At 36.5% G+C, this 20,850-nt stretch overlaps 1 protein-coding gene across 5 annotated transcripts in view; it reads right to left on the reverse strand.

Moving 5' to 3' along the window:
• vps13a (vacuolar protein sorting 13 homolog A) overlaps positions 1-20,850 on the reverse strand; it is a 397,184-nt gene that overhangs the window by 93,452 nt on the left and 282,882 nt on the right. For all 5 annotated transcript variants that reach the window (XM_069930496.1, XM_069930495.1, XM_069930501.1 and 2 more), the window contains 11 exons: positions 19,894-19,998; positions 18,133-18,279; positions 16,931-17,059; positions 14,173-14,306; positions 12,718-12,853; positions 11,243-11,475; positions 10,868-11,021; positions 9,660-9,806; positions 5,233-5,314; positions 4,430-4,499; positions 1,025-1,136 (listed from right to left, as the gene is read on the reverse strand). In XM_069930496.1, coding sequence (XP_069786597.1) covers positions 1,025-1,136; positions 4,430-4,499; positions 5,233-5,314; positions 9,660-9,806; positions 10,868-11,021; positions 11,243-11,475; positions 12,718-12,853; positions 14,173-14,306; positions 16,931-17,059; positions 18,133-18,279; positions 19,894-19,998 — 1,449 coding nt within the window. The remainder of the gene's footprint in view (positions 1-1,024; positions 1,137-4,429; positions 4,500-5,232; positions 5,315-9,659; positions 9,807-10,867; positions 11,022-11,242; positions 11,476-12,717; positions 12,854-14,172; positions 14,307-16,930; positions 17,060-18,132; positions 18,280-19,893; positions 19,999-20,850) is intronic.

Consider the following 20,850-nt stretch of genomic DNA (forward strand, 5'->3'; position numbering starts at 1 on the left):
TCCCTCTCATGTTCCTTTAATCTTTCCACATAACTCTGGATTTATTTTCTTCTGCAATCTTTCTGAAGGATCTACATCCTCCTGAAAGAGTGATGTTCAGAACCGGTCAAGGACACCCATGCATTGGAGGTAGTATAAAGGACAATTAGAATGACTAATGGAACCAATCCTAAGAAGAAAGGTAAGGGAATCTGAAATTGTTCATTAAAAAGGGAATTTTAGTTCATACATTCTCTGTCCTTTACAATGTAATCCCAGGTCTCTGGTGCCATAATAGTGCTGTGCTATCCACTATACGAACTGTGCCATCCATACTGCTTACTTATATTTTGCAGCATAATCTGGCTTCATCAATTTCTCCTGTCATCTGTTCTCTATATTTACCACTCTCTTCATGGAATCTAAACCAGCAATTGTCTTTTGCATCTTTAAGCCTTTGTTTTTTTAGAATGTGTAACACCAGTAAAATTTTGTACATGCCGCTCTCTGAAAGGAGTTTGCACATTCTCCCCTTGTCTTTGAGGGCTTCTTCTAGTTCTCTGGTTTCCTCCAATGTTCCAAAGTTTCATGGCGTTAGTAGGTCAAAAGTAAAAAAAGGAGTCTGGAGCTGCTGGAGAACTTGAACAATACACAAAAGTGATAGAGGAACTCAGCAGGTCACACAGCATCCATGGAAGAATGACCTCTACAGATTTGCAGATGAATTGTTGGAAGGACATTTTGGAGACCTGAGTAGTGGTGAGGAGGGAGGGGCAGGTACAGATGTAGTATTGTGGTCACATTGGAAGGACCTGTTACTACTGTGCTGTATCCCTAAAATATTAAAAAAATTAAAATTGCATGTTGACAGCTCGATGAAAAGAGATCTGTCCACTTCATTCTTTTCTACATGCAACAAGAAGTTATTTTTCCAAAACAACTGTGAGAACATTGCAGGAGAAATAAATAGGGCATGAAAGTGGATACCACCAATTCCATTTTCTATTGTTAGTATTTGAAGTTATACATACTCTTTTTTTTTTACCTTTTGTTCTGCAAGAACAGTATCTGCTGATTGGGTGAAGAGTTCCATCAAAGAATAAAGAAATCCAAGATCCAACTTCAGGTCCATTTCTTGAATTAAAACCTTAAAATATCTGTGGCAAATATATAAATAATTGAGAAAAATGAATTAAGATTAAATGCCAATTAAAATCAATCAAGTATTGTACTTATTAAAATATATTTTGATCAAACATAGGACAGATATAAAGCTAAACATAAAACTAAATTCCTAAAGGGATGTCCCACTTTATATTTTTGTCCAGCTCAACAGTTAGTAAACTCTATTAATTTCCCTTGGCAAAATTTTTCATTTACTGAAGACATTTACTTATTGTGTTACTGTTTCATTTTTATGTCTAATTCCTGTCTTCCCTTCCTGGGTGCATACTTCTTATAAATTGCTTTCCAGAAAGGAATGTAGTAATACGGACTAATGAACTTCATCCTGGTGCTGAAAGAAGAGCTGAGGGGAAAATTATAAGGATTACATGGCAGCATATTTGTGAATGCAAAATCTATTGAGATTGTCTTAGTTAATATTGCAACCATATTAAATGGGAAAGAATTCAAGCAATGACATGAATTGGACGTGTAATTTAACCTAATAAGACTGTTGGAATGTTAGTTCTTTATCATTTAGATACGCAATTTCAACTGATATAAAAATAAATGTACTTCTTAAATCTCCTTGGTGTAACTTACTGTGATGCACTGCTGCAGCAGTAAGCAGACACAAAACTCAAGAAAGACTGTATAACAGGCTGTATTCAGTTAGAAGTCTCTGCGTGCTGTATTCAGTTAGAAGTGGTAGCTGTACTGGTGTCTCCTGAGTGACTGGCTCATGAAAATATCCCGGGTGGTTAATTGACAGCCGGCCAGGTGGAGTTAGGTCTATTCAGGTCGCCTGATTGACAGCCGGCCAGGTGTGGTCTGTTCTCCGGTGATCTTCCTGCATGAACAGAGATCGCTCCCCCCCACCCCCCCTGCAGTAGGCTAGTGGTGTATCACCACACTTACACACTTGATTTTTCATGGCAGGTAAGAATCTTGGTGCAACTGTATATTGTACTTGAAGATATGACAATAAACCGTGATCTAAATTTCCTCGCTCCTTAATTGCCTCTAGCATTTGGCATTTCTACATTGAGTAAAATATAACAATCCTATCCATTTTTAATTACTTTATATGCTTCTATCCTGTTGCCCCTCAGCCTCCAACAACCAAAGGAAAATAAATCCAAGTTTTTCCAACCTCTCACTACAGACAATACACATTAATCTAGGCCACAACTTGGTGAACCTCTTCTGCAAATGGTGAACCTCTATCCAAAGCTTCCATATCCTTCTTATAATTCTGCTATCAGAGCTGCACAAAATATGTCAAATGTAGCTAAACTAAAGTTTTATACAGCTACAATAATTTCAGAAAAAATATCTTTGCATAAATTAGGTGCTGTAACTTCAGTAGATAGGCATCTGGGCTTCAGCAACAGGCAAAGGAAGAGGTAACCATACGCTTTTTTTAAAAAAAAAGGATAAGTTTATGTCACCACCTGAATTCTATCAGTGATTTTACTATTTCTGGGATTTAAAAAAAATTAATTGTGTCTAAATTTTGCCCTGAAGTCAAAGGTGGAGACTCATTTCAATCCTCAAATCTGCTATTTGGGCCATGAAAAACTGTAATGACCTATTTGATATTTACAATGAAAAAAATATTTCCATATCTTTACCATTTTTTTTAAGTTTAAAAGAGATTTTGGTGTTAAACACCATATGTATCAAATTTACACGGAATGTGAAATATCACACTAATTTTAAATCAAAAACATTATGAATAAAGTTAATTTTGAAAATATTACTTTCTCTAAAAGCTCAACTAAATTGTATTTTCATAACACACCTGTTACGAGCCCAGAGGACCCAAAAAACCCAGAACCAATAGAAATTCATCAAGACAAATGGTTACTTAAACAAAAGTTACTTTTAATTTTCCTTAAACATAAATATAGGATCAAACTTTAACTTATTACTATTAACTTAACACCCTTATAATTCTAAGTGTACGTGTATGCAACGTGTATACATTCAGGAAAGTTCTTTGATTCACAGTCCAATCTCACTTCTTATTCCTCCAAGTTCACCGGTATCAGGCAATCCTTATACTGTGCAATGAATTTAACATTTTTGAATTTTCACCAGGCTCTTGTGCTCAAAGGTATATGGTTACTGCTCAGGAAGGTTCTAGTTGGTTTCAGAGTAAGATTTGTTGATTGTTAGACACACACAAATCAGTACTTCAATGTCTTGCCAAAGAAACTTGCCCCATCATGGGTTTTCCAACTAATAACCTCTTCTTCCAGGTCATCACAGAGTTTCTTTTGTTTCCTTTATTTCAGAAGAAACCCTTTAGTCAGCCATTTCCTCTTGTAAGGACTACAAGGGTTTTTTCAATAGGTTGAACTCAGAACTCACAACTCATCTTCAAAATGGGGTTTTAACAAGCCATCTTATCAGCTTGTCGTGTTGCAGCCTTAAAAGCCACTGCAGAACTCCAACTCAATTTTCTCTAAGAGAAATCCTGTTTGGTCTTTTCCTCTCTCTCTCTCTCTCTGCTCGTAAAAACCTCTTGTAGGGCTAACCCAATCCTTGAAAGATCTTTAACAGCACTTTAAGCCTGGACTGTTTAATTGCAACTGCTTTTTAAAATTCCTTCCAAAGCAGTCCCATTGTCTTATGCAAGACCACCAGTGCTTGCATGGCTGGCTTCAGCCAAGCTCTTGCATTTTAAATGGGATGTGAAGTGGTTCTCTGTTTGTGGTGACCTACACTAAACCCCAAACAATCCCTCTTTTAAAAAAAACATATTTATATGTAATATAAAATATAATATAACTCGTAACACACCATTTTAAAGTAAGTCTATTTGTTGGAATGACTCCAGCCAGCATCAATAGAAACACAAATTTGTGTTTCTGATTAATGCCCTGGAATGCAAACTCTCTCTCCACATATAATGCCTTACCTGCAGAGCATTGTTTTTATTTCAGATTTCCAGCAACGGCAGTTTTTAAAAACATAGCTTTTCAATTATTAACTTACGTTCATGGTTTCTAAATACAATTTGCTCGATGCCTACTAACCAGCTTGTTTCATTTAATTCAACCTGCTTATGATAAGATCTGCAGCCAGCCCAAGTTTTCTTTACTCTGACAGAATACTAAAATAGACACATTCAAATCTACATTTTGTTGGAAAAAGTTTTAAATGATTTAAATTATGTTGAGCGAAACAAATGGAACCCAAAGGATAACACTGTCAATGCCTTGCGTGACCTCCTAATACCATAAAATAGTTCAGCAAATAAATTCAAGTTTTAACTCACCTGAAACGAGATATTTCAGACTGCCCTGCAGATCTTGTGATGATACTAACATCAGCAAAAGGTTTTGGTGCTATAAAGAAAGAAAACCCCAGATCATAGAAGTACATAATTATACAAATTATTTCTTTTTCCAATTAAGAATCATAATTTTACCAAATAGTTTGATATAAAGTAGACATTTCATTCTTTCATAACCTTTGGAAAGGAAATAAAAGTTTCTGTAATCATAAATTCATCAATACCTGCAAGAAGTCTAAAAATACAATTAAAAGGTAACATTAAACCATCACTGATGAAAATATATTTTTTTTTGCCTAAAAATACTTTAGAACTTCTCAGTACATTGCTGGACACTACCATCTTGACCCCAACCTTTGATGCCCCAACTATGCACTGAGCCAAAGTCTCCAAAAGAGGCCTCAATCTCCAACATCAAACTCTCTGCTCCTCTCTATCTCAATTTATTTGTAACTTAATCCCTTCCTTTCAACCAATGAGTGATCACCAACTCGCCCTCATTTATTTCCTTTCCCAATCCAATGACTCAAGCAATATACCCCTTAATTTCTCCACCCACCTCCAGCAGTAGCTAATTCTGATTCTCATCCTCAACACATGAAAATACATCCTGAGGTTAAAGAATAAAATGACCTTCACACTATGTCTACTCTAGAATGTCTCAGGAAAGTAACTGCAATTACTGTTAACATTACAATATTTTATTTTAAATGATAGAATCTTAATTATTTACAGAATTATAAATTGGCCATTTATATAGTTACTCCATTGATTTACCAACCAACCTGAATCCATGGTGATGGACTTGGGGGGAGTAGTTGGATAAAATGGAAAAGGAAAAATGGCTCCAGATAGCTGGTTTTGAATCTGTTCAAAAAAAAATCCATAAAACAGCAATTTGGAAAATTATTAATTTTTATTGCATATTTTATCTAAAAAAAATGCAATTGTGATGAATTCAGTTTTATAATGATAAAAACCTTTACAACCCCAAAATATTCTAAAATAAAACATTGCATTTGTTATAAATACATCATATAGCAACCAAACCTAATTGACAATGAAAGAAAACACACAGATCAACAACTATGAGAAAATGGAGACACATGATGTAATCTTGAACCTCAGCATACTCATCGCTTTGAATAGGAAGTCCTGGTGAACTAGGAGATAAAAAAAATATAAAAACACAACAGACCAGACAGTGTCCTTTATATAGCAAAGAAAAAACACATAACCAACGTTTCGGGCTTGAGCCCTTTATCAAGGTATGGAAAAATGTCAGCAGGCATCCAAAAAAGAGTGGGGGGGTGGGGAGGGGTGGTCGTAAAGGCAGGAGGTGATAGATGAAGAAGGGAGGGAGGGGAAAGCAATGATCAAGGGGAGGAGGGATGGCTAGGTGAAGGGAAAGGGGAGAGGGAAGAAGAGAATAGGTTAGCAGAAACCGGAAAAGTCTATGTTAATGCCATCTGGCTGGAGAGAGTCAAGACAGAAGAACAGGTGTTGTTCCTCCAACTTGCAGGTGGTCTTGGTAGGACAGTACACAAGGCTATGGAAAGCCATGTGAGAATGGGTGTGTAACACAGAACTGAAAAGGTTGGCAACTGGTGTAGATGGAGTAAAAGTGTTCAGCAAAGCAATCTCCCAATCTGTGTCCAAACTCTCCGAAGTAGAGACGACTACAAAGGGGGCCCCAGTCCATGGAGTGGGGGAAGGTATGGGCGCCAAGTGTGGCATCTCCTGTCGCCATAGGGAAAGGTGCTGGGAAGGCGATTGGTGGGGAGGAATGAGTTGATGAGAGTCAAGGAGTTAGCGGTCCCTACAAAGGAAGAGAGAGGAAGATATATCTGGTAGACGGATCCTGTTGTAAGTGCCGGAAATTCTGGAGGATAATGTGTTGGATGCAGAGGCTGGTGGGGTAGTAGGTGAGGATAAGGGAGATTCTATGTTTGTTGCAACCGGGGGCAGAGGGGGCCAGAGCAGATGAGTGGGAAAAGGAGGAGATGCGAGTGAGGGCTGAATTGAAGGTAGTGGAAAGGAAGCCACGCTTGTGGAAGGCGGCAGACATTTTGGAAGATCTGCATTGGAAGACCTCATCATTTGGGAACAGATGTGACGGAGACAGAGAAATTGAGAGAAGGGGATGGAATCCTTGCATGAGACAAAGTGTGAGGAAGTGTCGTCAAGGTAGTTGTAGGATTGGTGGGGGGGGGGAAATCCCACATAATATCAGGATATAAAATAATTATGGATAAAAGTAAGAGAATGGCATTGCAGAATTTTGATTTTGAAAGGTATCCAAAAGGCAGTAGATTTAAATGAAGGATGGAATTAAACATTTAGGAATAATGACAGATAATAATTTACAAAACTTATACAACCTTAATTATGCCCCTCTACCAGAAAAAAATAGAAAAAAGATTAACAGAAATGGAAAGATCTGTTTACATTAATAAGAAGGGTAAACTGTACAAAAATCAAGGTAATGTCAAGACGACAGTATCTCTTTCATATTGTCTATTATACTAACTAAAAATTTCTTTCAATTATTACATAATTGTATAAGACAAATACTATGGAATAACAAAGTATCAAGAAATGCACTGGAAAAGTTAACATGAGACTATAAATTGCGAGGACTTAGAATTCCAGATTTTAAGAAGTACTATTTATCAGCATAAATAAGCAAGTTTTTAAAAAAAAATCTTTCTTTGAAGAAAACAGCCCCTCTTCGTGGATTTGAATGGGACTGAATTCAATAAAAGAGGCAATGAAGGACTTTATTTATAAGTGGAATACTGTCAATAACAATAAAACAAATAATCCTATATTAATACACATGATCAGAATATGGCAAGAAAAAATTTAATGTATCGGGGTAAAAAAAGCAGGTATATCATTATGTAATGATGTTCTTCTACCGATGAATCTGGGTAATAAATTATTGAATTAATGGTATGACAAAGGAATAAGATGGTTATTGATGATTGTTAAATGGAAGGATAGTATGTCTTTTGAACAATTAAGAAATAAGTATGGAGTAGCTAATGGGACATTCTTCTGCTTTCTCCAGCTAAGCCCCACCTGAAGTTAGTAAAATGGAACAAACAGTTTGGCTGGGGAATACACCTAAATTTAATTCTAGGATGTAGTTTGCTCTCCAAAATGAAAATGTAAAGCCAGGTTGACAGAGATCAAGAGAGAGATGGGAGTCGGATCTATAAGTTGCAATAATGGAAAGAAGCTGGTCTGATTCGTGTTTGAATAGCATGACGTCAATTAAAAATGCAAGATATGGATTAGTACAATATAATTTCCTACACCAATTATATCTCACAACCACAGAAGTTGCATAAATCAAAATCTGAAATATCAGAAATGTGTTTTAGGTGTGGGATAGAAATATGAATGTTCTTACATGTATGTGGCTGTGTGTGAAGGTGAGACATTACTGAAATACTAACAAGGATAACAGGGGTGGCCTTCATGGACAATCCGGAGCTTTATCTTTTGGGCAATTTTATTGAAATAAATAATAAACTAACTCATTCCAAATTTCATTTGCTAAAATAGCTTTAGCTATGGCAAAAAAAATGTGTTGTGATTACTTGAAAGACTGAATCCCCTCTACAGATAGCATAATGGAAGACAAAGATGAATAATTGTATTCATATGGAAAAAAAAATCACATACAATCTAAAAAATTGATGTATGTAAAAAAAATATGGCAACCATATCTGGACTACATAGGGGCCCAAATATAAAAAGGTGCTATTAGTATAAAAATATAAGTGGCCTCTCCAAAGAAGATTTTCTTTTATAAACCCAATTGTAAGCCCTGACAATTGTACAGATTTATACTGGGAAGACGGAGGGAAGGGGTTATTGTGTTTTGTTTTGTAAGAAAAAAAGAAAGTTATATATATTTTGAAAATGGAACATTTTGATATGTATATTAATGGATTTATAAAAAAAGTAGTTGTAAAAGTTAGTGGGTCTGTAATATATATCACTGGAAAGCTTGCCTTCCGAGTTGGAAACAGAGATCCAGGAAGGGGAGAGTGTTGTCAGAGATGCACCAGGTGAGTTTGAGAAGCTGGCCATGGATAAAGTTGACAAGCTCATCATGCGTGCATGAGGCAGCGTGATGTAGTCATTGATAAACTGGAGGAAGAGTTGAGGGGTCTTGCCTGTGTAGGCTTGCAGCATGGATTATTCCACAAAGCCCACAAACAGGCAGGCGTAGCTGGGACCCATGGCTACTCCTTTGATTTGGAGAAAGTGAGGCGAGTTAAAGGAGGTTGTACAAAGTAAGGACAAGATTTGCCAAGCAAAGGAGGGTGGCGGTAGAGGGTGACTGGTTGGGGCTCTGGTCCAGAAAGAAACAAAATGCCTTAAATCCTTCTGTATGGGGATGGAGATATAAAAGGATTGGACATTCATCGTGAAGAAGAGGTAATCCAGTTTGGGGAATCTGAAGCCACTGAAGAGATGGAGGGCATGTGAGGTATTGCAGATGTAGGTGGGGAGGGATTGGACCTGGGGAGAAAAGATAATCAAGCTAAGATGAAACTAGCTCAGTGGGACAAGAGTAAGCAGAAATAATGGGTCTACCCAGATGGTTGGGTTTGTGCATCTTGGGTAGAAAGTCGAAACGAGCAGTGCGGGGATGGGAGAAAATGAGGTTGGTGGCTGTATGGGGGAGGTGACCAGAGGTGATGAGATTGGAGATGGTAGTGAGACAACAGATGTTGTTTCATGAACATGAGTGTCTCAGATAGTTAGTGTGAGCAGTTCCTTTGGTCGTTCAGTATTTTCACTGCCTTTGGAAGAAGCTGTTCCTCAGCCTGATGGTGCTGCCTCTGATCCTCCTGTATCTCTTTCCTGATGGAAGCAGCTGAAAGACACTATATGCGGGGGTGCTAGAAGGGGCCTTCAATAATTTTGCACGCCTTCAGATAACGATCCAGTTAGATCATGTCAATGTGAGGTACAGGGCATGGGGTGGGGAGGGTCTAGGGAGACTCCAGAGATACTTTCTGTCACTCCAAGTTATCCAAGCTATTTTGGATCATGTGCCTGCGTATTTTCATTGTTTAACTCTTTTTCCAAAAGCATTGATGATGATTACTGAATCTGGTGGCATTAGGAAACTATTCACAGTGTATCATTTCGAGTAACTGTATTGTATACTACCAGTAATGCAACATACCTGGATCTTGAAAATCTGGATTCTGAGAGACTTTTGATGAGCTGAAATGGTGTATTCAATTTTTATAGCTGGCTGATAATTTCTCCTTATTGGCATTTCAGAAGGTTGTAAAAGTTTCATATCCACACCATTGGGAGTTAGAAGAGCCTTTTTGTTACATAAAAGATAAAGTGAACTTCCTTTCTCTCAAAAAAATTCATATCCAAATTGTCATTTGCAATTTGTTTAGCAACTACTTGTAAGTAAATAAAAAAAAGGAAATTTGCCAATCTCATCTGATGCAGCCTATACATAATTGCCATATCTGAAATGCTAGCAGGTATTAGAAGTAAACATTGAACATACTAGTGATAAATATATCTTGGGAATACATTTTTTTAAAAAGTTCATGCATACACTATAGCTCTCTCACTTCAGGGCACGCATTGACTTTCACATTGAAAATAAAATCAAGTCATTTTCTGAAATATTTACTTTTGACTTGCTACAGAGCCATTCTGTAATTTTAATGATAAAGTGTAGCGACTGCTACACAGATTGAAATACACCACGACCACGTTAGAGGTTTCAACAAACTGATTTATTCAAACTTCATGCGCATCCCTTTAAGGGCGGCGTGAGCTCCGCCCCTGTGTCAGCGGTGACATCACCATGCTCACCCGAGGTGCAGACCTTGCTCTAACCCACGCACCAAGGAGGTCATCGACGGCGTAATCTTCTCACGGCTGTCCCACCAGCATGGCGGTACATGCGGGGTCGGTTCGCCACGAGTATATGCACAGCCACAAAAGAATAACTAAGTTCTATGTGAATATTTATTTCAATGAACTCAAGCTTGGTTTTCAAAAGTAAACCAAAGATGTCCATGCAAGAGAATTCAAGACCAGCAAGGATGCAGCCTCTTTTTTTTTGGTAATATTAAGCAATAAAGCCATTCAAATTTTCTATTCCCCATTATTCATTTGCATTGTATGATCAAAAGGAACCAAGATGGAAACCACCATACTACACATTTCACTAGGCATTTTCATCAGTCAACATTTTTGAAGAGTTACCTTCAAAAGTTGAAGTAAAAACACAAAATGCTACAATATTAAATTTATACATTAGTAAATTGAGAGAAAAGACATCAATGAATCTGGAGTAATTTGCCCAAAATCAGTAAATGCTTCATATAAGGTTAGGGTATATATAATTATTAACATTACCTGCAAATTACAGGGAAGTTCAGCAATGCTGCTTTCATGAGGTGATGTCTCCACATAGTCTTTATAAACCTTCTCCAGCTGATCGGTTTGCTTCCTACTCATTGGTTTCCAACGCAATTTGGCCTTGGGTTTACATTCCCAAATAATATCAGAACTGAAGCATAAACAATAAGTAAGGTTTAGCAAATTAATCCCACAAAAATAGCTTTATTCTTATTTATAATTGCCTCCACTTTTAAAAAGCTGCAGTATTTAACAAAGTTAGTTAACAATAAATTCAAAGTAATGGCAGTATTTGAAACCAAGTAATATTAGATTGTTCGGTTTTGTGACAAATTGTATTTCACAATACAGTATTTTGCTACAAACATTCACCTTGTTATACCAATGTAGATCACTTCCTGCTTTGTCGAATTATTAACCAATGAAATTCCTAAGTTCTGCAAGGACAGAATTATTTCCTGTTCTGGCATTTCTGCTTTTTCATTTTCTTGAGCAAGTCTGTATTCCTTCTCATCGTCTGTGAACAAAATGATTCTCTGTAGGCCCTCAAAGAAGGATGCTATGTAAAAAGACCCATTATCCTTTGAAAATTCAGAGAATGTATCCTGAAAGTGAGAGAGACTATCTGAGCATTTGATTTTCACTACTATTATTAAAAAAAACAAAGTTTATTATGATAATATGATTGAAGGTCAAACAGGCATTTAACATTTTGAACTAAAACATTTAAAATTGGATTGTAAAATTATTTCATCAAGGAACAGAAAGGCAAGGTGAATAAAAGTTCTGACACCCAGCTTTTCTAAGACTGGATCATTCCAGATGGCAGCAGTGAATGTATACCATATAATAACTGGTGTAACAATGAAGTCGTTGATGCTCTCACACCAAGGAAATGACTTCATTTCTTTTTTGAGCAAACACTGGCAGACTATAGGTACATGGAAGAGGAATGTAGATTTTCTGAAGGTTAAGGAATTGACTAGGGTCAGCGCCAAGGTGGGGGGGGGGAGGCATCTGTAAGAATTGCCCCAAGCGAGGTGCTGTGCCCCTCCATACTCTCGTGGCCATTACTCACCATCAGACCCGCCCACACTTGCGACACTAGTGTGCGTCAAGCATCACTAGCTTGACACACACAACTGACTCTCCACCCTCCCCCACCTGCATCACTCTCCATGCAATAAAAGTAGTTCTTTTGGCTCCCACATCAGAGGGATGGAGGAGGTTTATGCCCATTTGGTAGGTAGGGCACCAGCACGCCCCTCCCCCCCCAACCCCCCGCACTGAGCAAGTTTATGACTGTTCGACTGTGCCCAACCTCCCTGGTTAGCCTAATGCCCCCCGCCCCCCACCCCCAATCACTCGTTCTGGCGCCAATCCTGGAATTGACAGACAGGACTAATGTAATGTGAACCCAAAGTCCTTACTATTCATGTTCGGATTACTCTTGCAGTTATATGACTGTTCTCCAACCACATGACCATTTGCCAATGGTCAAACTGGTATCGGAGAGTTTGTGTAATTTTTTTTTCTCTTGCATTCTATACAATGCATAATCACAATTGGTGCCCAGAATGGAGCGCTGGAACTTTCAAAGTATAGTAAAATACATGGTGAATATTTATTGCTGCTGGGTTTTGGGGTCCTTTGGGGTCGTAACAGTATGAAATGCAGCTAGTTGGATTCTTTACAGATTTCTCAACAACACATCAACACATTTAGGGTTGGGCCCCACCATTTAAGATTTTGTATCTGAAATTTTAAATGGAATAAGCACACAATCCATATTGATAATGGTGCTGAAGTGGAAAAGATATGCATGTAAAAATACTCCACATCCTTACCTTTACCATGCTTAGCTCTTCTTCTACATCCTCACATTGGCAACCCAACTTCAGAAACCTTGATCCTGTGGGATGTTCCCAGGTATAGTAAGTTGCTTTACCTGGCTCTAATTCACTCTTCTTTCCAGTTGAATTGCTGAGAACAAATTATGAATTTGCAATATATAGTGACATTTGAAACACAGCTATACTGTTATATTTGTTATCTTGGAGTTTTATCATCAAGTAAAGAGACCAAATTTCAACTCCGAACTTCAGTGCTAAACACAAGAAAAATCATACCATTAAACTATGCTTTTAACTACTGATCTACTTTTATAATTTGGCAAAGCACAAAAGAAATTCTGTAACGTTGAACCACATGGTTATGAAAGAGGGTTCTGCAGTTTGAATGGCAGTACAGATATAACCATCAGATGCCAGGATCAGGTACCTAATTTCTAAACTTTTAAACAATTCAAGCTTAATTAAAAGAGAACAAAATTCATAGTAAATTTCAGGAAGGTTCTTAATTATTGTATCAGGTCACAACTTAGAGTACATACATGACATCACACACAACCCTGAGATTCCTTTTTCCTGTGGGTGCAGCAGAATTACCACTAATCTGCTGGAGGAACTAGGTGGGACATACACCATCATTGGAAGAAAGTAAGAGTTGTAACAGTAATTAATTCTATGCTCCTTTTTGTGCATGGTGCAAATGCTTTGCAAAAAAAAAGACATTCAAAGCTGCTGCACAGGTTAATAGTGTTGTTAAGAAGGTGCAGGGTGTGTTGGCCTTCATTAACCATGAGATCAAATTCAAAAGCCACAAGGTAATTTTGAAGCTATACACAACCTTAGACTCCACTTGGAATATTGTGATCACATTGGTCACCTCACTACAGGAAAGATGTGAATGCTTTGGAGATGGTGCACAGGAGATTTACAAGGATGTTGCCTGGATTGGACAGCATAGGCTAAGGAACTTGGTCTTTTTTCCTTAGAGCGAAGGAGGATAAAGAGTGACCTGAATGAGGAGTTTCAGATCAGAGAGGTATTGATCCTTAGAGGCTTTATCCCAAGGGTGAAATGACAAACATTAGGGGGGCATGGTTTTAACATGCTTGGCACTAAGTACGGTGGGGGATGTAAGAAGTATGTTTTTCATAAGAGTTGTGGCTGCATGAAATGTACTGCTGGCAACAGTGGTGGAGGCAGGTTCAATAAGATCTTTTAAGAGTCTATTGGATAGGTGAGAAAAATGGAGGGTTATGCAGCGGGGAAATTTTAGATTATTAGGTTGGCACAACACTATGTGCCAAAGGGTCTGTACTGTGCTGTAGATTTCTGTTCCTGATTTAATCAGTGCAGACAATAATTTTAAAATTACATTTTATTTAAAAACTCGTCCATTTTTTTTCCTAAAGAAATTCTTACTAAAGATATCAATTAAATTCTTGTTAAATGTACCTTTGATGATATTCAATTGTACTTGAATCTGTGTGATTAATAATGAGGAATGGAGCAGCCCCTTCATGGTAATCCTTAAAAGTAACCAAGGTAGAATGTTCTGCCAGGTGTACATCCACTATGATGCCTCCAAACTGTAATAAATATAGAAATCAATAAAAAAGTGCTGTGATACATTAAATGCACAATTCAAAACAAAGCTATAATTGTCGGAACACAGTGAGCGTCAACATCTTATTTGTTGAAGAGGAGAGCAGTTAATGATCCTTTGAACAACCTTAATGATCCTTTGAACAACCTTAATGATCCTTTGAAAGTTTTTTGATTTTACTTATTAATTTAGACCTTAGTTGTTCAAATTACCTGAACAGAACCCCTTTCCTTGTTCTATATCATTGCTACCCACATGGACCATGGCAACAGGATCTTTCCTCTCCCATTCCAAATTTCTCTGCCGATCAGATGAGTTAACCCAAACCTAAGCACTAGGCAGGCAACACAGTTATTGCAACTCTTGATCCTTGATACAGAGAATTCTGTCTATTCCCCTGCCTATACTAACCCAAAATTACCTGGGATTTTTATTGGCATAACCTGTTATTAATTCAAAGTAACTAGAATGAGGATGATTAATTATCTATGTTTTAAAGGAACAATGTTCTTGTTAATAAACAGACATAGTTACTTGTATTATTTGAAAAATTTATTTAAAGATTTTATAAAACATTACAAAAGAAAACACAACCTACAACAATCAAAAGAAAACAATACCCCCCTTCACCCTCTACTAGGCTATCTCATCACAACCCTCCCATCCCTCGGAGCCTTAAAAAAATTATTTCGGGTATTTAAAATTAACTGTTTGATGTACCAACTCTGTACGTATCATTTAATTAAGATCAATAGCCATATGTTCCAAATATAAACTCCACATTTTTAACAAAAAAATAATTACTTTGCAAATTATAAGTTATTTTTTCCAAATATAAACACAATTGTAATTCATTATGCCATCTTTGTATATTCAACTCTACCTCATTTTTCTATGTAATAGCTATACATTTTCTTGCTTCTGTTAATCCTAATCGCGTAAAAACCAGTTGTGGTTTGTCCGCTCGCAACCCCACAATTAATACATTCATATAACCTAATAAACACATCAGTGGATCCAATTGCAAATCAATTTTAAATGAATCTCTCAAAAATTTTATAACTTTTTACCAAAAAGGCTTAACTTTCCTACATGTCCAAACAGAATGCATAAAAGTACCTGACTGTTCCCCACATCTGAAACACAAGTCTGATGAACTAAATCCATATTTCTTTAACTTCTCAGGAGTCAAATACAATTGATGAATAAAATTAAATTGACCATATTTTATCTCACATTAAGTAATTTTGTAACACTATCAGTACACATATTTGACCATTCTTCCTAAGACAATTCAGTATCTAAATCTTTCTCCCATTTCTCTTTTGTTTTATACACATCCACTTTACCCATTTTTTCTTGCAACAACCTATACATATCTGATATAAACCCTTTCATTCCTGTATCTATAATTAAAATCTCAAACTTCTTTTGACCTGGTAACACTAAATCCCTACCAAAGTGTGTTTGTAAAAAATCTTGAACTTGATAATAAGCCAAGAATTTGATGAAATACCAAACTTCTCTTGTACAGGTAATCTGTTAAATTTAGATTAAATTTAATCTGCCTGCCTCAAAACAATCTTGTATAGTACTTATTCCTTTCATTTCCCAATTTTTCAAAAAAGGAGTATTTAAATAAAACAGAATTAATTTATTTTGATACAACGGTGATTTCACTGAAATTTTTCCTTTAGACCCTATAAGTTGATCTCGCATATACCAATTATCCATTATATGTCATAATACAGGTAATTTATATATTTGTAACAATGAAGGATTTCATTTATAAATAAAATGACTTGTTTAATTTTCAAAAATTTGATCCAATTCAACTTTTGCCCACATAGGTGGTTGATGAGTATCAAATAATCTATTAATAAATTTCAATTGTGCCATCTCATAATAATTTGAAAATGTGGTAATTGAAGTCTACCCCATTCATACCGGCATGTTAATTTTTGCATAGAATCTCTTGACAATTTAGCTTTCCACAAAAATAATCAAATTATTTTATTTAATTCCTTAAAAATTTTCTTTGGTATCGCACTTGGAATAGATTGATAAAGGTATTGTATACGAGGATATATATTCATTTTTATACAATTAACTCTCCCAATTAGTCAAGGGTAAATCTTTCCATCTATGTAAATGAACTTCAATCTTGTTCAGCAACAGTATATAATTTAAATTATTTAATTTTATTAGACCATCTAAATTTAGTAATTTGTCTAAAATCTGTATAATCTTCATCTGAAATAGATAATATTTCACTTTTTTCCCCAATTAACTTTATAACCTGAAAGTGTACCATATTGATTTAATGTATTCTGCAATGATTTTAAATAGTCTTTAGGATATGTCAAATATGTCAACACATCACCTGCAATCAAATTAATATTATACTCTTGTTCACCTATTGTGATTCCTTTGATACTAGGATCTTGTCTTATACCTTGAGCCAGAGGTTCTATTACCAAAGCAAACAATGCTGGTGAAAGAGGACAACCCTGTCTAGCTGATCGAGACAAATGTTTTAAAGGAAAAATGTTCTTATTAATAAACAGACATAGCTACTTGTATTATTAATGTACTTTAACATTTTACCTTATTATCCAGACGAAGTAAAAGGCAATTTTCTTGTTTGTTAAAGTAAAACTTTTGTGGGTGTGTGCTGCATCCTTCAATTCGAACAGCTAATTTTTCAGAATCCCTGGCAGGCCAGAATGGGATGCACTAAATGAAACAAAGTACTTCATAAAATAAGGGATATGACTGATTCAAATGTAATGCAAAGGTAATGTTCACAACTCTTCATCTCACTTTGTCAATTAGTTAATGGGACTTTTTTTTTTTTACACACAACTTGACTAGAGAATCAATTAAATTTATATGGAACAATTAAATTCATTATAATAATTCATTTAATAAATTGAAAACTGGAAAACAATCACATATAAAGGGACTACATGATTCTATCTAACATTAGTGTGGCAGGATTGTTACAGATAAACATTAATCAAGCATAAACAGCAACAAAGTAAAATCTTCACCTACTGTAGTTTATTAAATCACAATTTTCAGCAAAATCCAATTTCAATCAAAACACAATAATATGAGAAACCTATTTCTTCCAACATCATTCATATATCCAAAATATTACTAGATGCTTCAACCACACTAATAGCAACTTGTAGCAGTTTTTTTTATGTATTAAAAACAGTTTTAACATTTCTTTGGCTTAGCTTCTCGGACGAAGATTTATGGAGGGGTAATGTCCATGTCAGCTGCAGGCTCGTTTGTGGCTGACAAGTCCGATGCGGGACAGGCAGACACGGCTGCAACGGTTGCAAGGGAAAATTGGTTGGTTGGGGTTGGGTGTTGGGTTTTTCCTCCTTTGTCTTTTGACAGTGAGGTGGGCTCTGCGGTCTTCTTCAAAGGAGGTTGCTGCCCGCCGAACTGTGAGGCGCCAAGATGCATGGTTTGAGGCGATATCAGCCCACTGGCGGTGGTCAATGTGGCAGGCACCAAGAGCTTTCTTTAGGCAGTCCTTGTACCTCTTCTTTGGTGCACCTGTCTCGGTTGCCAGTGGAGAGCTCGCCATATAACACGATAACATTTAGCATATAATAAAAGCACATACCTGAGATTAAGATAAGGAAAATTGCCATGGTTTTTCCATTTTATCTATTAAGTATACCAATTCCCTATATTAGTTTGCTCTTCATATCCTCCAGTAGTCACCTTTTCTCAGAGGAACCAATTCCTCTCCAAATATTCACAACATTGATTCACAAGGTTAAAGTTACCTGATTTGAATTAATACTTTTCCACTTTGCCTCACACTCTTCAGTCACTTCTATCCTGTATTTTGTTCGATTGATGATCATGTAAAATGGTGTAAAGGTAACAATTCTTGTTAGGTTAAAGCTGCTGGTATCTATTCTCACACCAACCTAGAAAAAAAAAATTCATCTGATTAAACTTAATTTGCTCTTGTTTACAAATTAGTAAATAAAACTGATCTGTGTTATTGGCAACTGGAAAATGTTCTTCTATATTTTGTTGCTTGTTTCCATAGTCCCAATTTCCATCAGTCAAGGAGTGCTAATTCTACAATTCTCAAATGAAGGCAACAGATTTTAACTATAGATTTTCTCGATTTCAGTTCTGAAAAACAGCTGGATTTGAGAAATATTGTGGGTTAACAGTGTTGCTAAGCCACTGAGCTCTGCTTCTTGAAGCTTAGAAATGCGAAAGTTTGAAGATAAGTAGGTCAGAAGTAGGGTTCCTGTGTCAAGTAACTTGCCTTTGAATTTGTTAAGCTTTTCCACCAAAGTGGAATTTCCAGTCAGGAGTGTAATTTAGACATACATATAACATGGTAACAGGCCATTTCGGCCCATGAGTTCATGGCATTCAATTTACATCCAATTAACCAACACCCTTGTTACGTTTCAAACAGTGGGAAGAAACTGAAGCCCTGGGAAAACCCACGCAGATACAGGGAGAACATACAAACTCCTTACAGACAGCATGGGATTCGAACCCCAGTCCCAATTGCTGGTGCTGTAAAGGCATTGTGATAACCGCCATGCCAATTATGCCACCCTCAACTTCTAAGAGAAGCTCTTTACAACTGGCACGTACTGGCTCCTGTTTATATAACCAACAAAATACAATACATTGCATTAATTTATCAATATTAAATGGATAGCATCTCCTTAAATTCTACCATCTGGCAGACACATGGAAGCACTTGCTGTTTCCTTCCAAAAATTCATCATCTGTATTGGAAAAACCAGCCTCAAACCTTGAACTCCTTATCCAGTAGTACCGTGAAAGTGCCTTCTACATGAACACTGCAGTAACTTAAAGCAGCAAGTTAAGGTCCTAAATTGGGGCAAGGCTGATTCTTGGGGCTTTGAATGGGAACTTGCAAAGTTTGATTGGGAGAGGGTGTTTTCAAGAAAGATGACAGCTGATAAATGGGAGGCCTTTAAAAGCAAAGTGGCATTGATTCAGGCACAGCATGCATCTGTTAGGGTGAATGGTAATCCCATCATGTTCATGGTTCAAAATAAAAGAGATATATGCCAGATTTGAACAGTCTATATTGTGAATCTCTTGGTGAGGATAAGAGGTGTTAGAGGGATACTTAAGAGGGAAATAAGAAAAGCAAAAAAAGGACACAGGATGGATCTGAAGGTAAGAAAATTAAACATCCCATGAGATTCTAAAGATGTATTAAAAGTAAAAGGGCTGGGGAGAGAATTGGTTCCATTAAAGATCAACATGGCCATCTTTGTGCGGCAACACGGGTGATGAATGAAATTTTAAGTGAATATCATTCATTAGTCTTTACTGTGGAGAAATGTCCATTTGGACATTTGAACATATAGCCATATAGCCGTTTACAGCGCGGAAACAGGCCACGTCGGTCCTTCAAGTCCGCACCAGTTCACTTATACAACTCCACTAGCTCAACTCTCCCACTCTCCGCCCATAATCCTCCAACCCCCTCACCTCCATTATAAAATTGTCATTTGTCATTGTAAGAATTTTCTTACCTGATACTCCTTTTTTAATCCCTTGCATTTAACGGAGCCATAACTACCCACAGTATCCAGAGAAAACGAATCTGACAACTGGCTGTCAGTTATTCGAAGCTGAACCTGTAAGTACATTATGAAGCACATACAACTTCACTATGCTTCAGTTAGCTTCATACCATTCAAAGCATCTGTCATTTCACTCTGCAACAGTGAGCTAGCAGTCAAATTTAGAACACCATATAATTATAAATTTGTTTTAATAAGGGGACAAAATACAAGATAATGACAACATTTTATATATATTTGCTTGTTTTACAATAGGTATCTGACTGTCAAAAACTTGAATCTTAATTGACCATATGCTAGATACACAATTTAAAACTAAATTCTAAAATATAATCCAAAGAGGAGAAAGCAAACCTTCATGAGTTATACTAGTTTGCTAAAAATATCTGCAAAAATCTATCAGGATAAAACCAAATAAAACACTTCTTCATATTCTCATCCCTAATTTTTATAATTTCATAAAGTAAAAAAGGGTGCTAACATGAACACTGGAAGATGAGATGGGTAAATTAATACTGAGTAGTGTGGAAATGGCCTTGAAAGACAATTCTGTGTCGGTCTTCATAGTGGAAGACACATCTAACATCATGTAAAGACCTCAATAAGGTTGTTATCACTGAAGAGGTAGTGCTGACCAAACTAATGGATTGAAAGTTTTCTGAAATAAATGGCTGAAGTTATAGTAGATGCATTTGTGGCAATTTACCAAAATATAGGCAGAAAGCATGTATCTATAGGCCAATTAACTTAATGTCTGTAGTAGGAAAAATCCTTGAAGCTAAAGTAATTGTGTAATATCTGCATAGATATTATTCCATCAGGCAGATGCTGCATAGGTTCAGGAAGGGCAGGTCATGTTTGACAAAATTACTGGAGCTCTTTGAAGCTATAATGAGCGCAATGGAA

The sequence above is a fragment of the Narcine bancroftii genome, chromosome 1, assembly GCF_036971445.1.
Source record: "Narcine bancroftii isolate sNarBan1 chromosome 1, sNarBan1.hap1, whole genome shotgun sequence".
In the NCBI taxonomy this organism is placed as follows: domain Eukaryota; kingdom Metazoa; phylum Chordata; class Chondrichthyes; order Torpediniformes; family Narcinidae; genus Narcine; species Narcine bancroftii.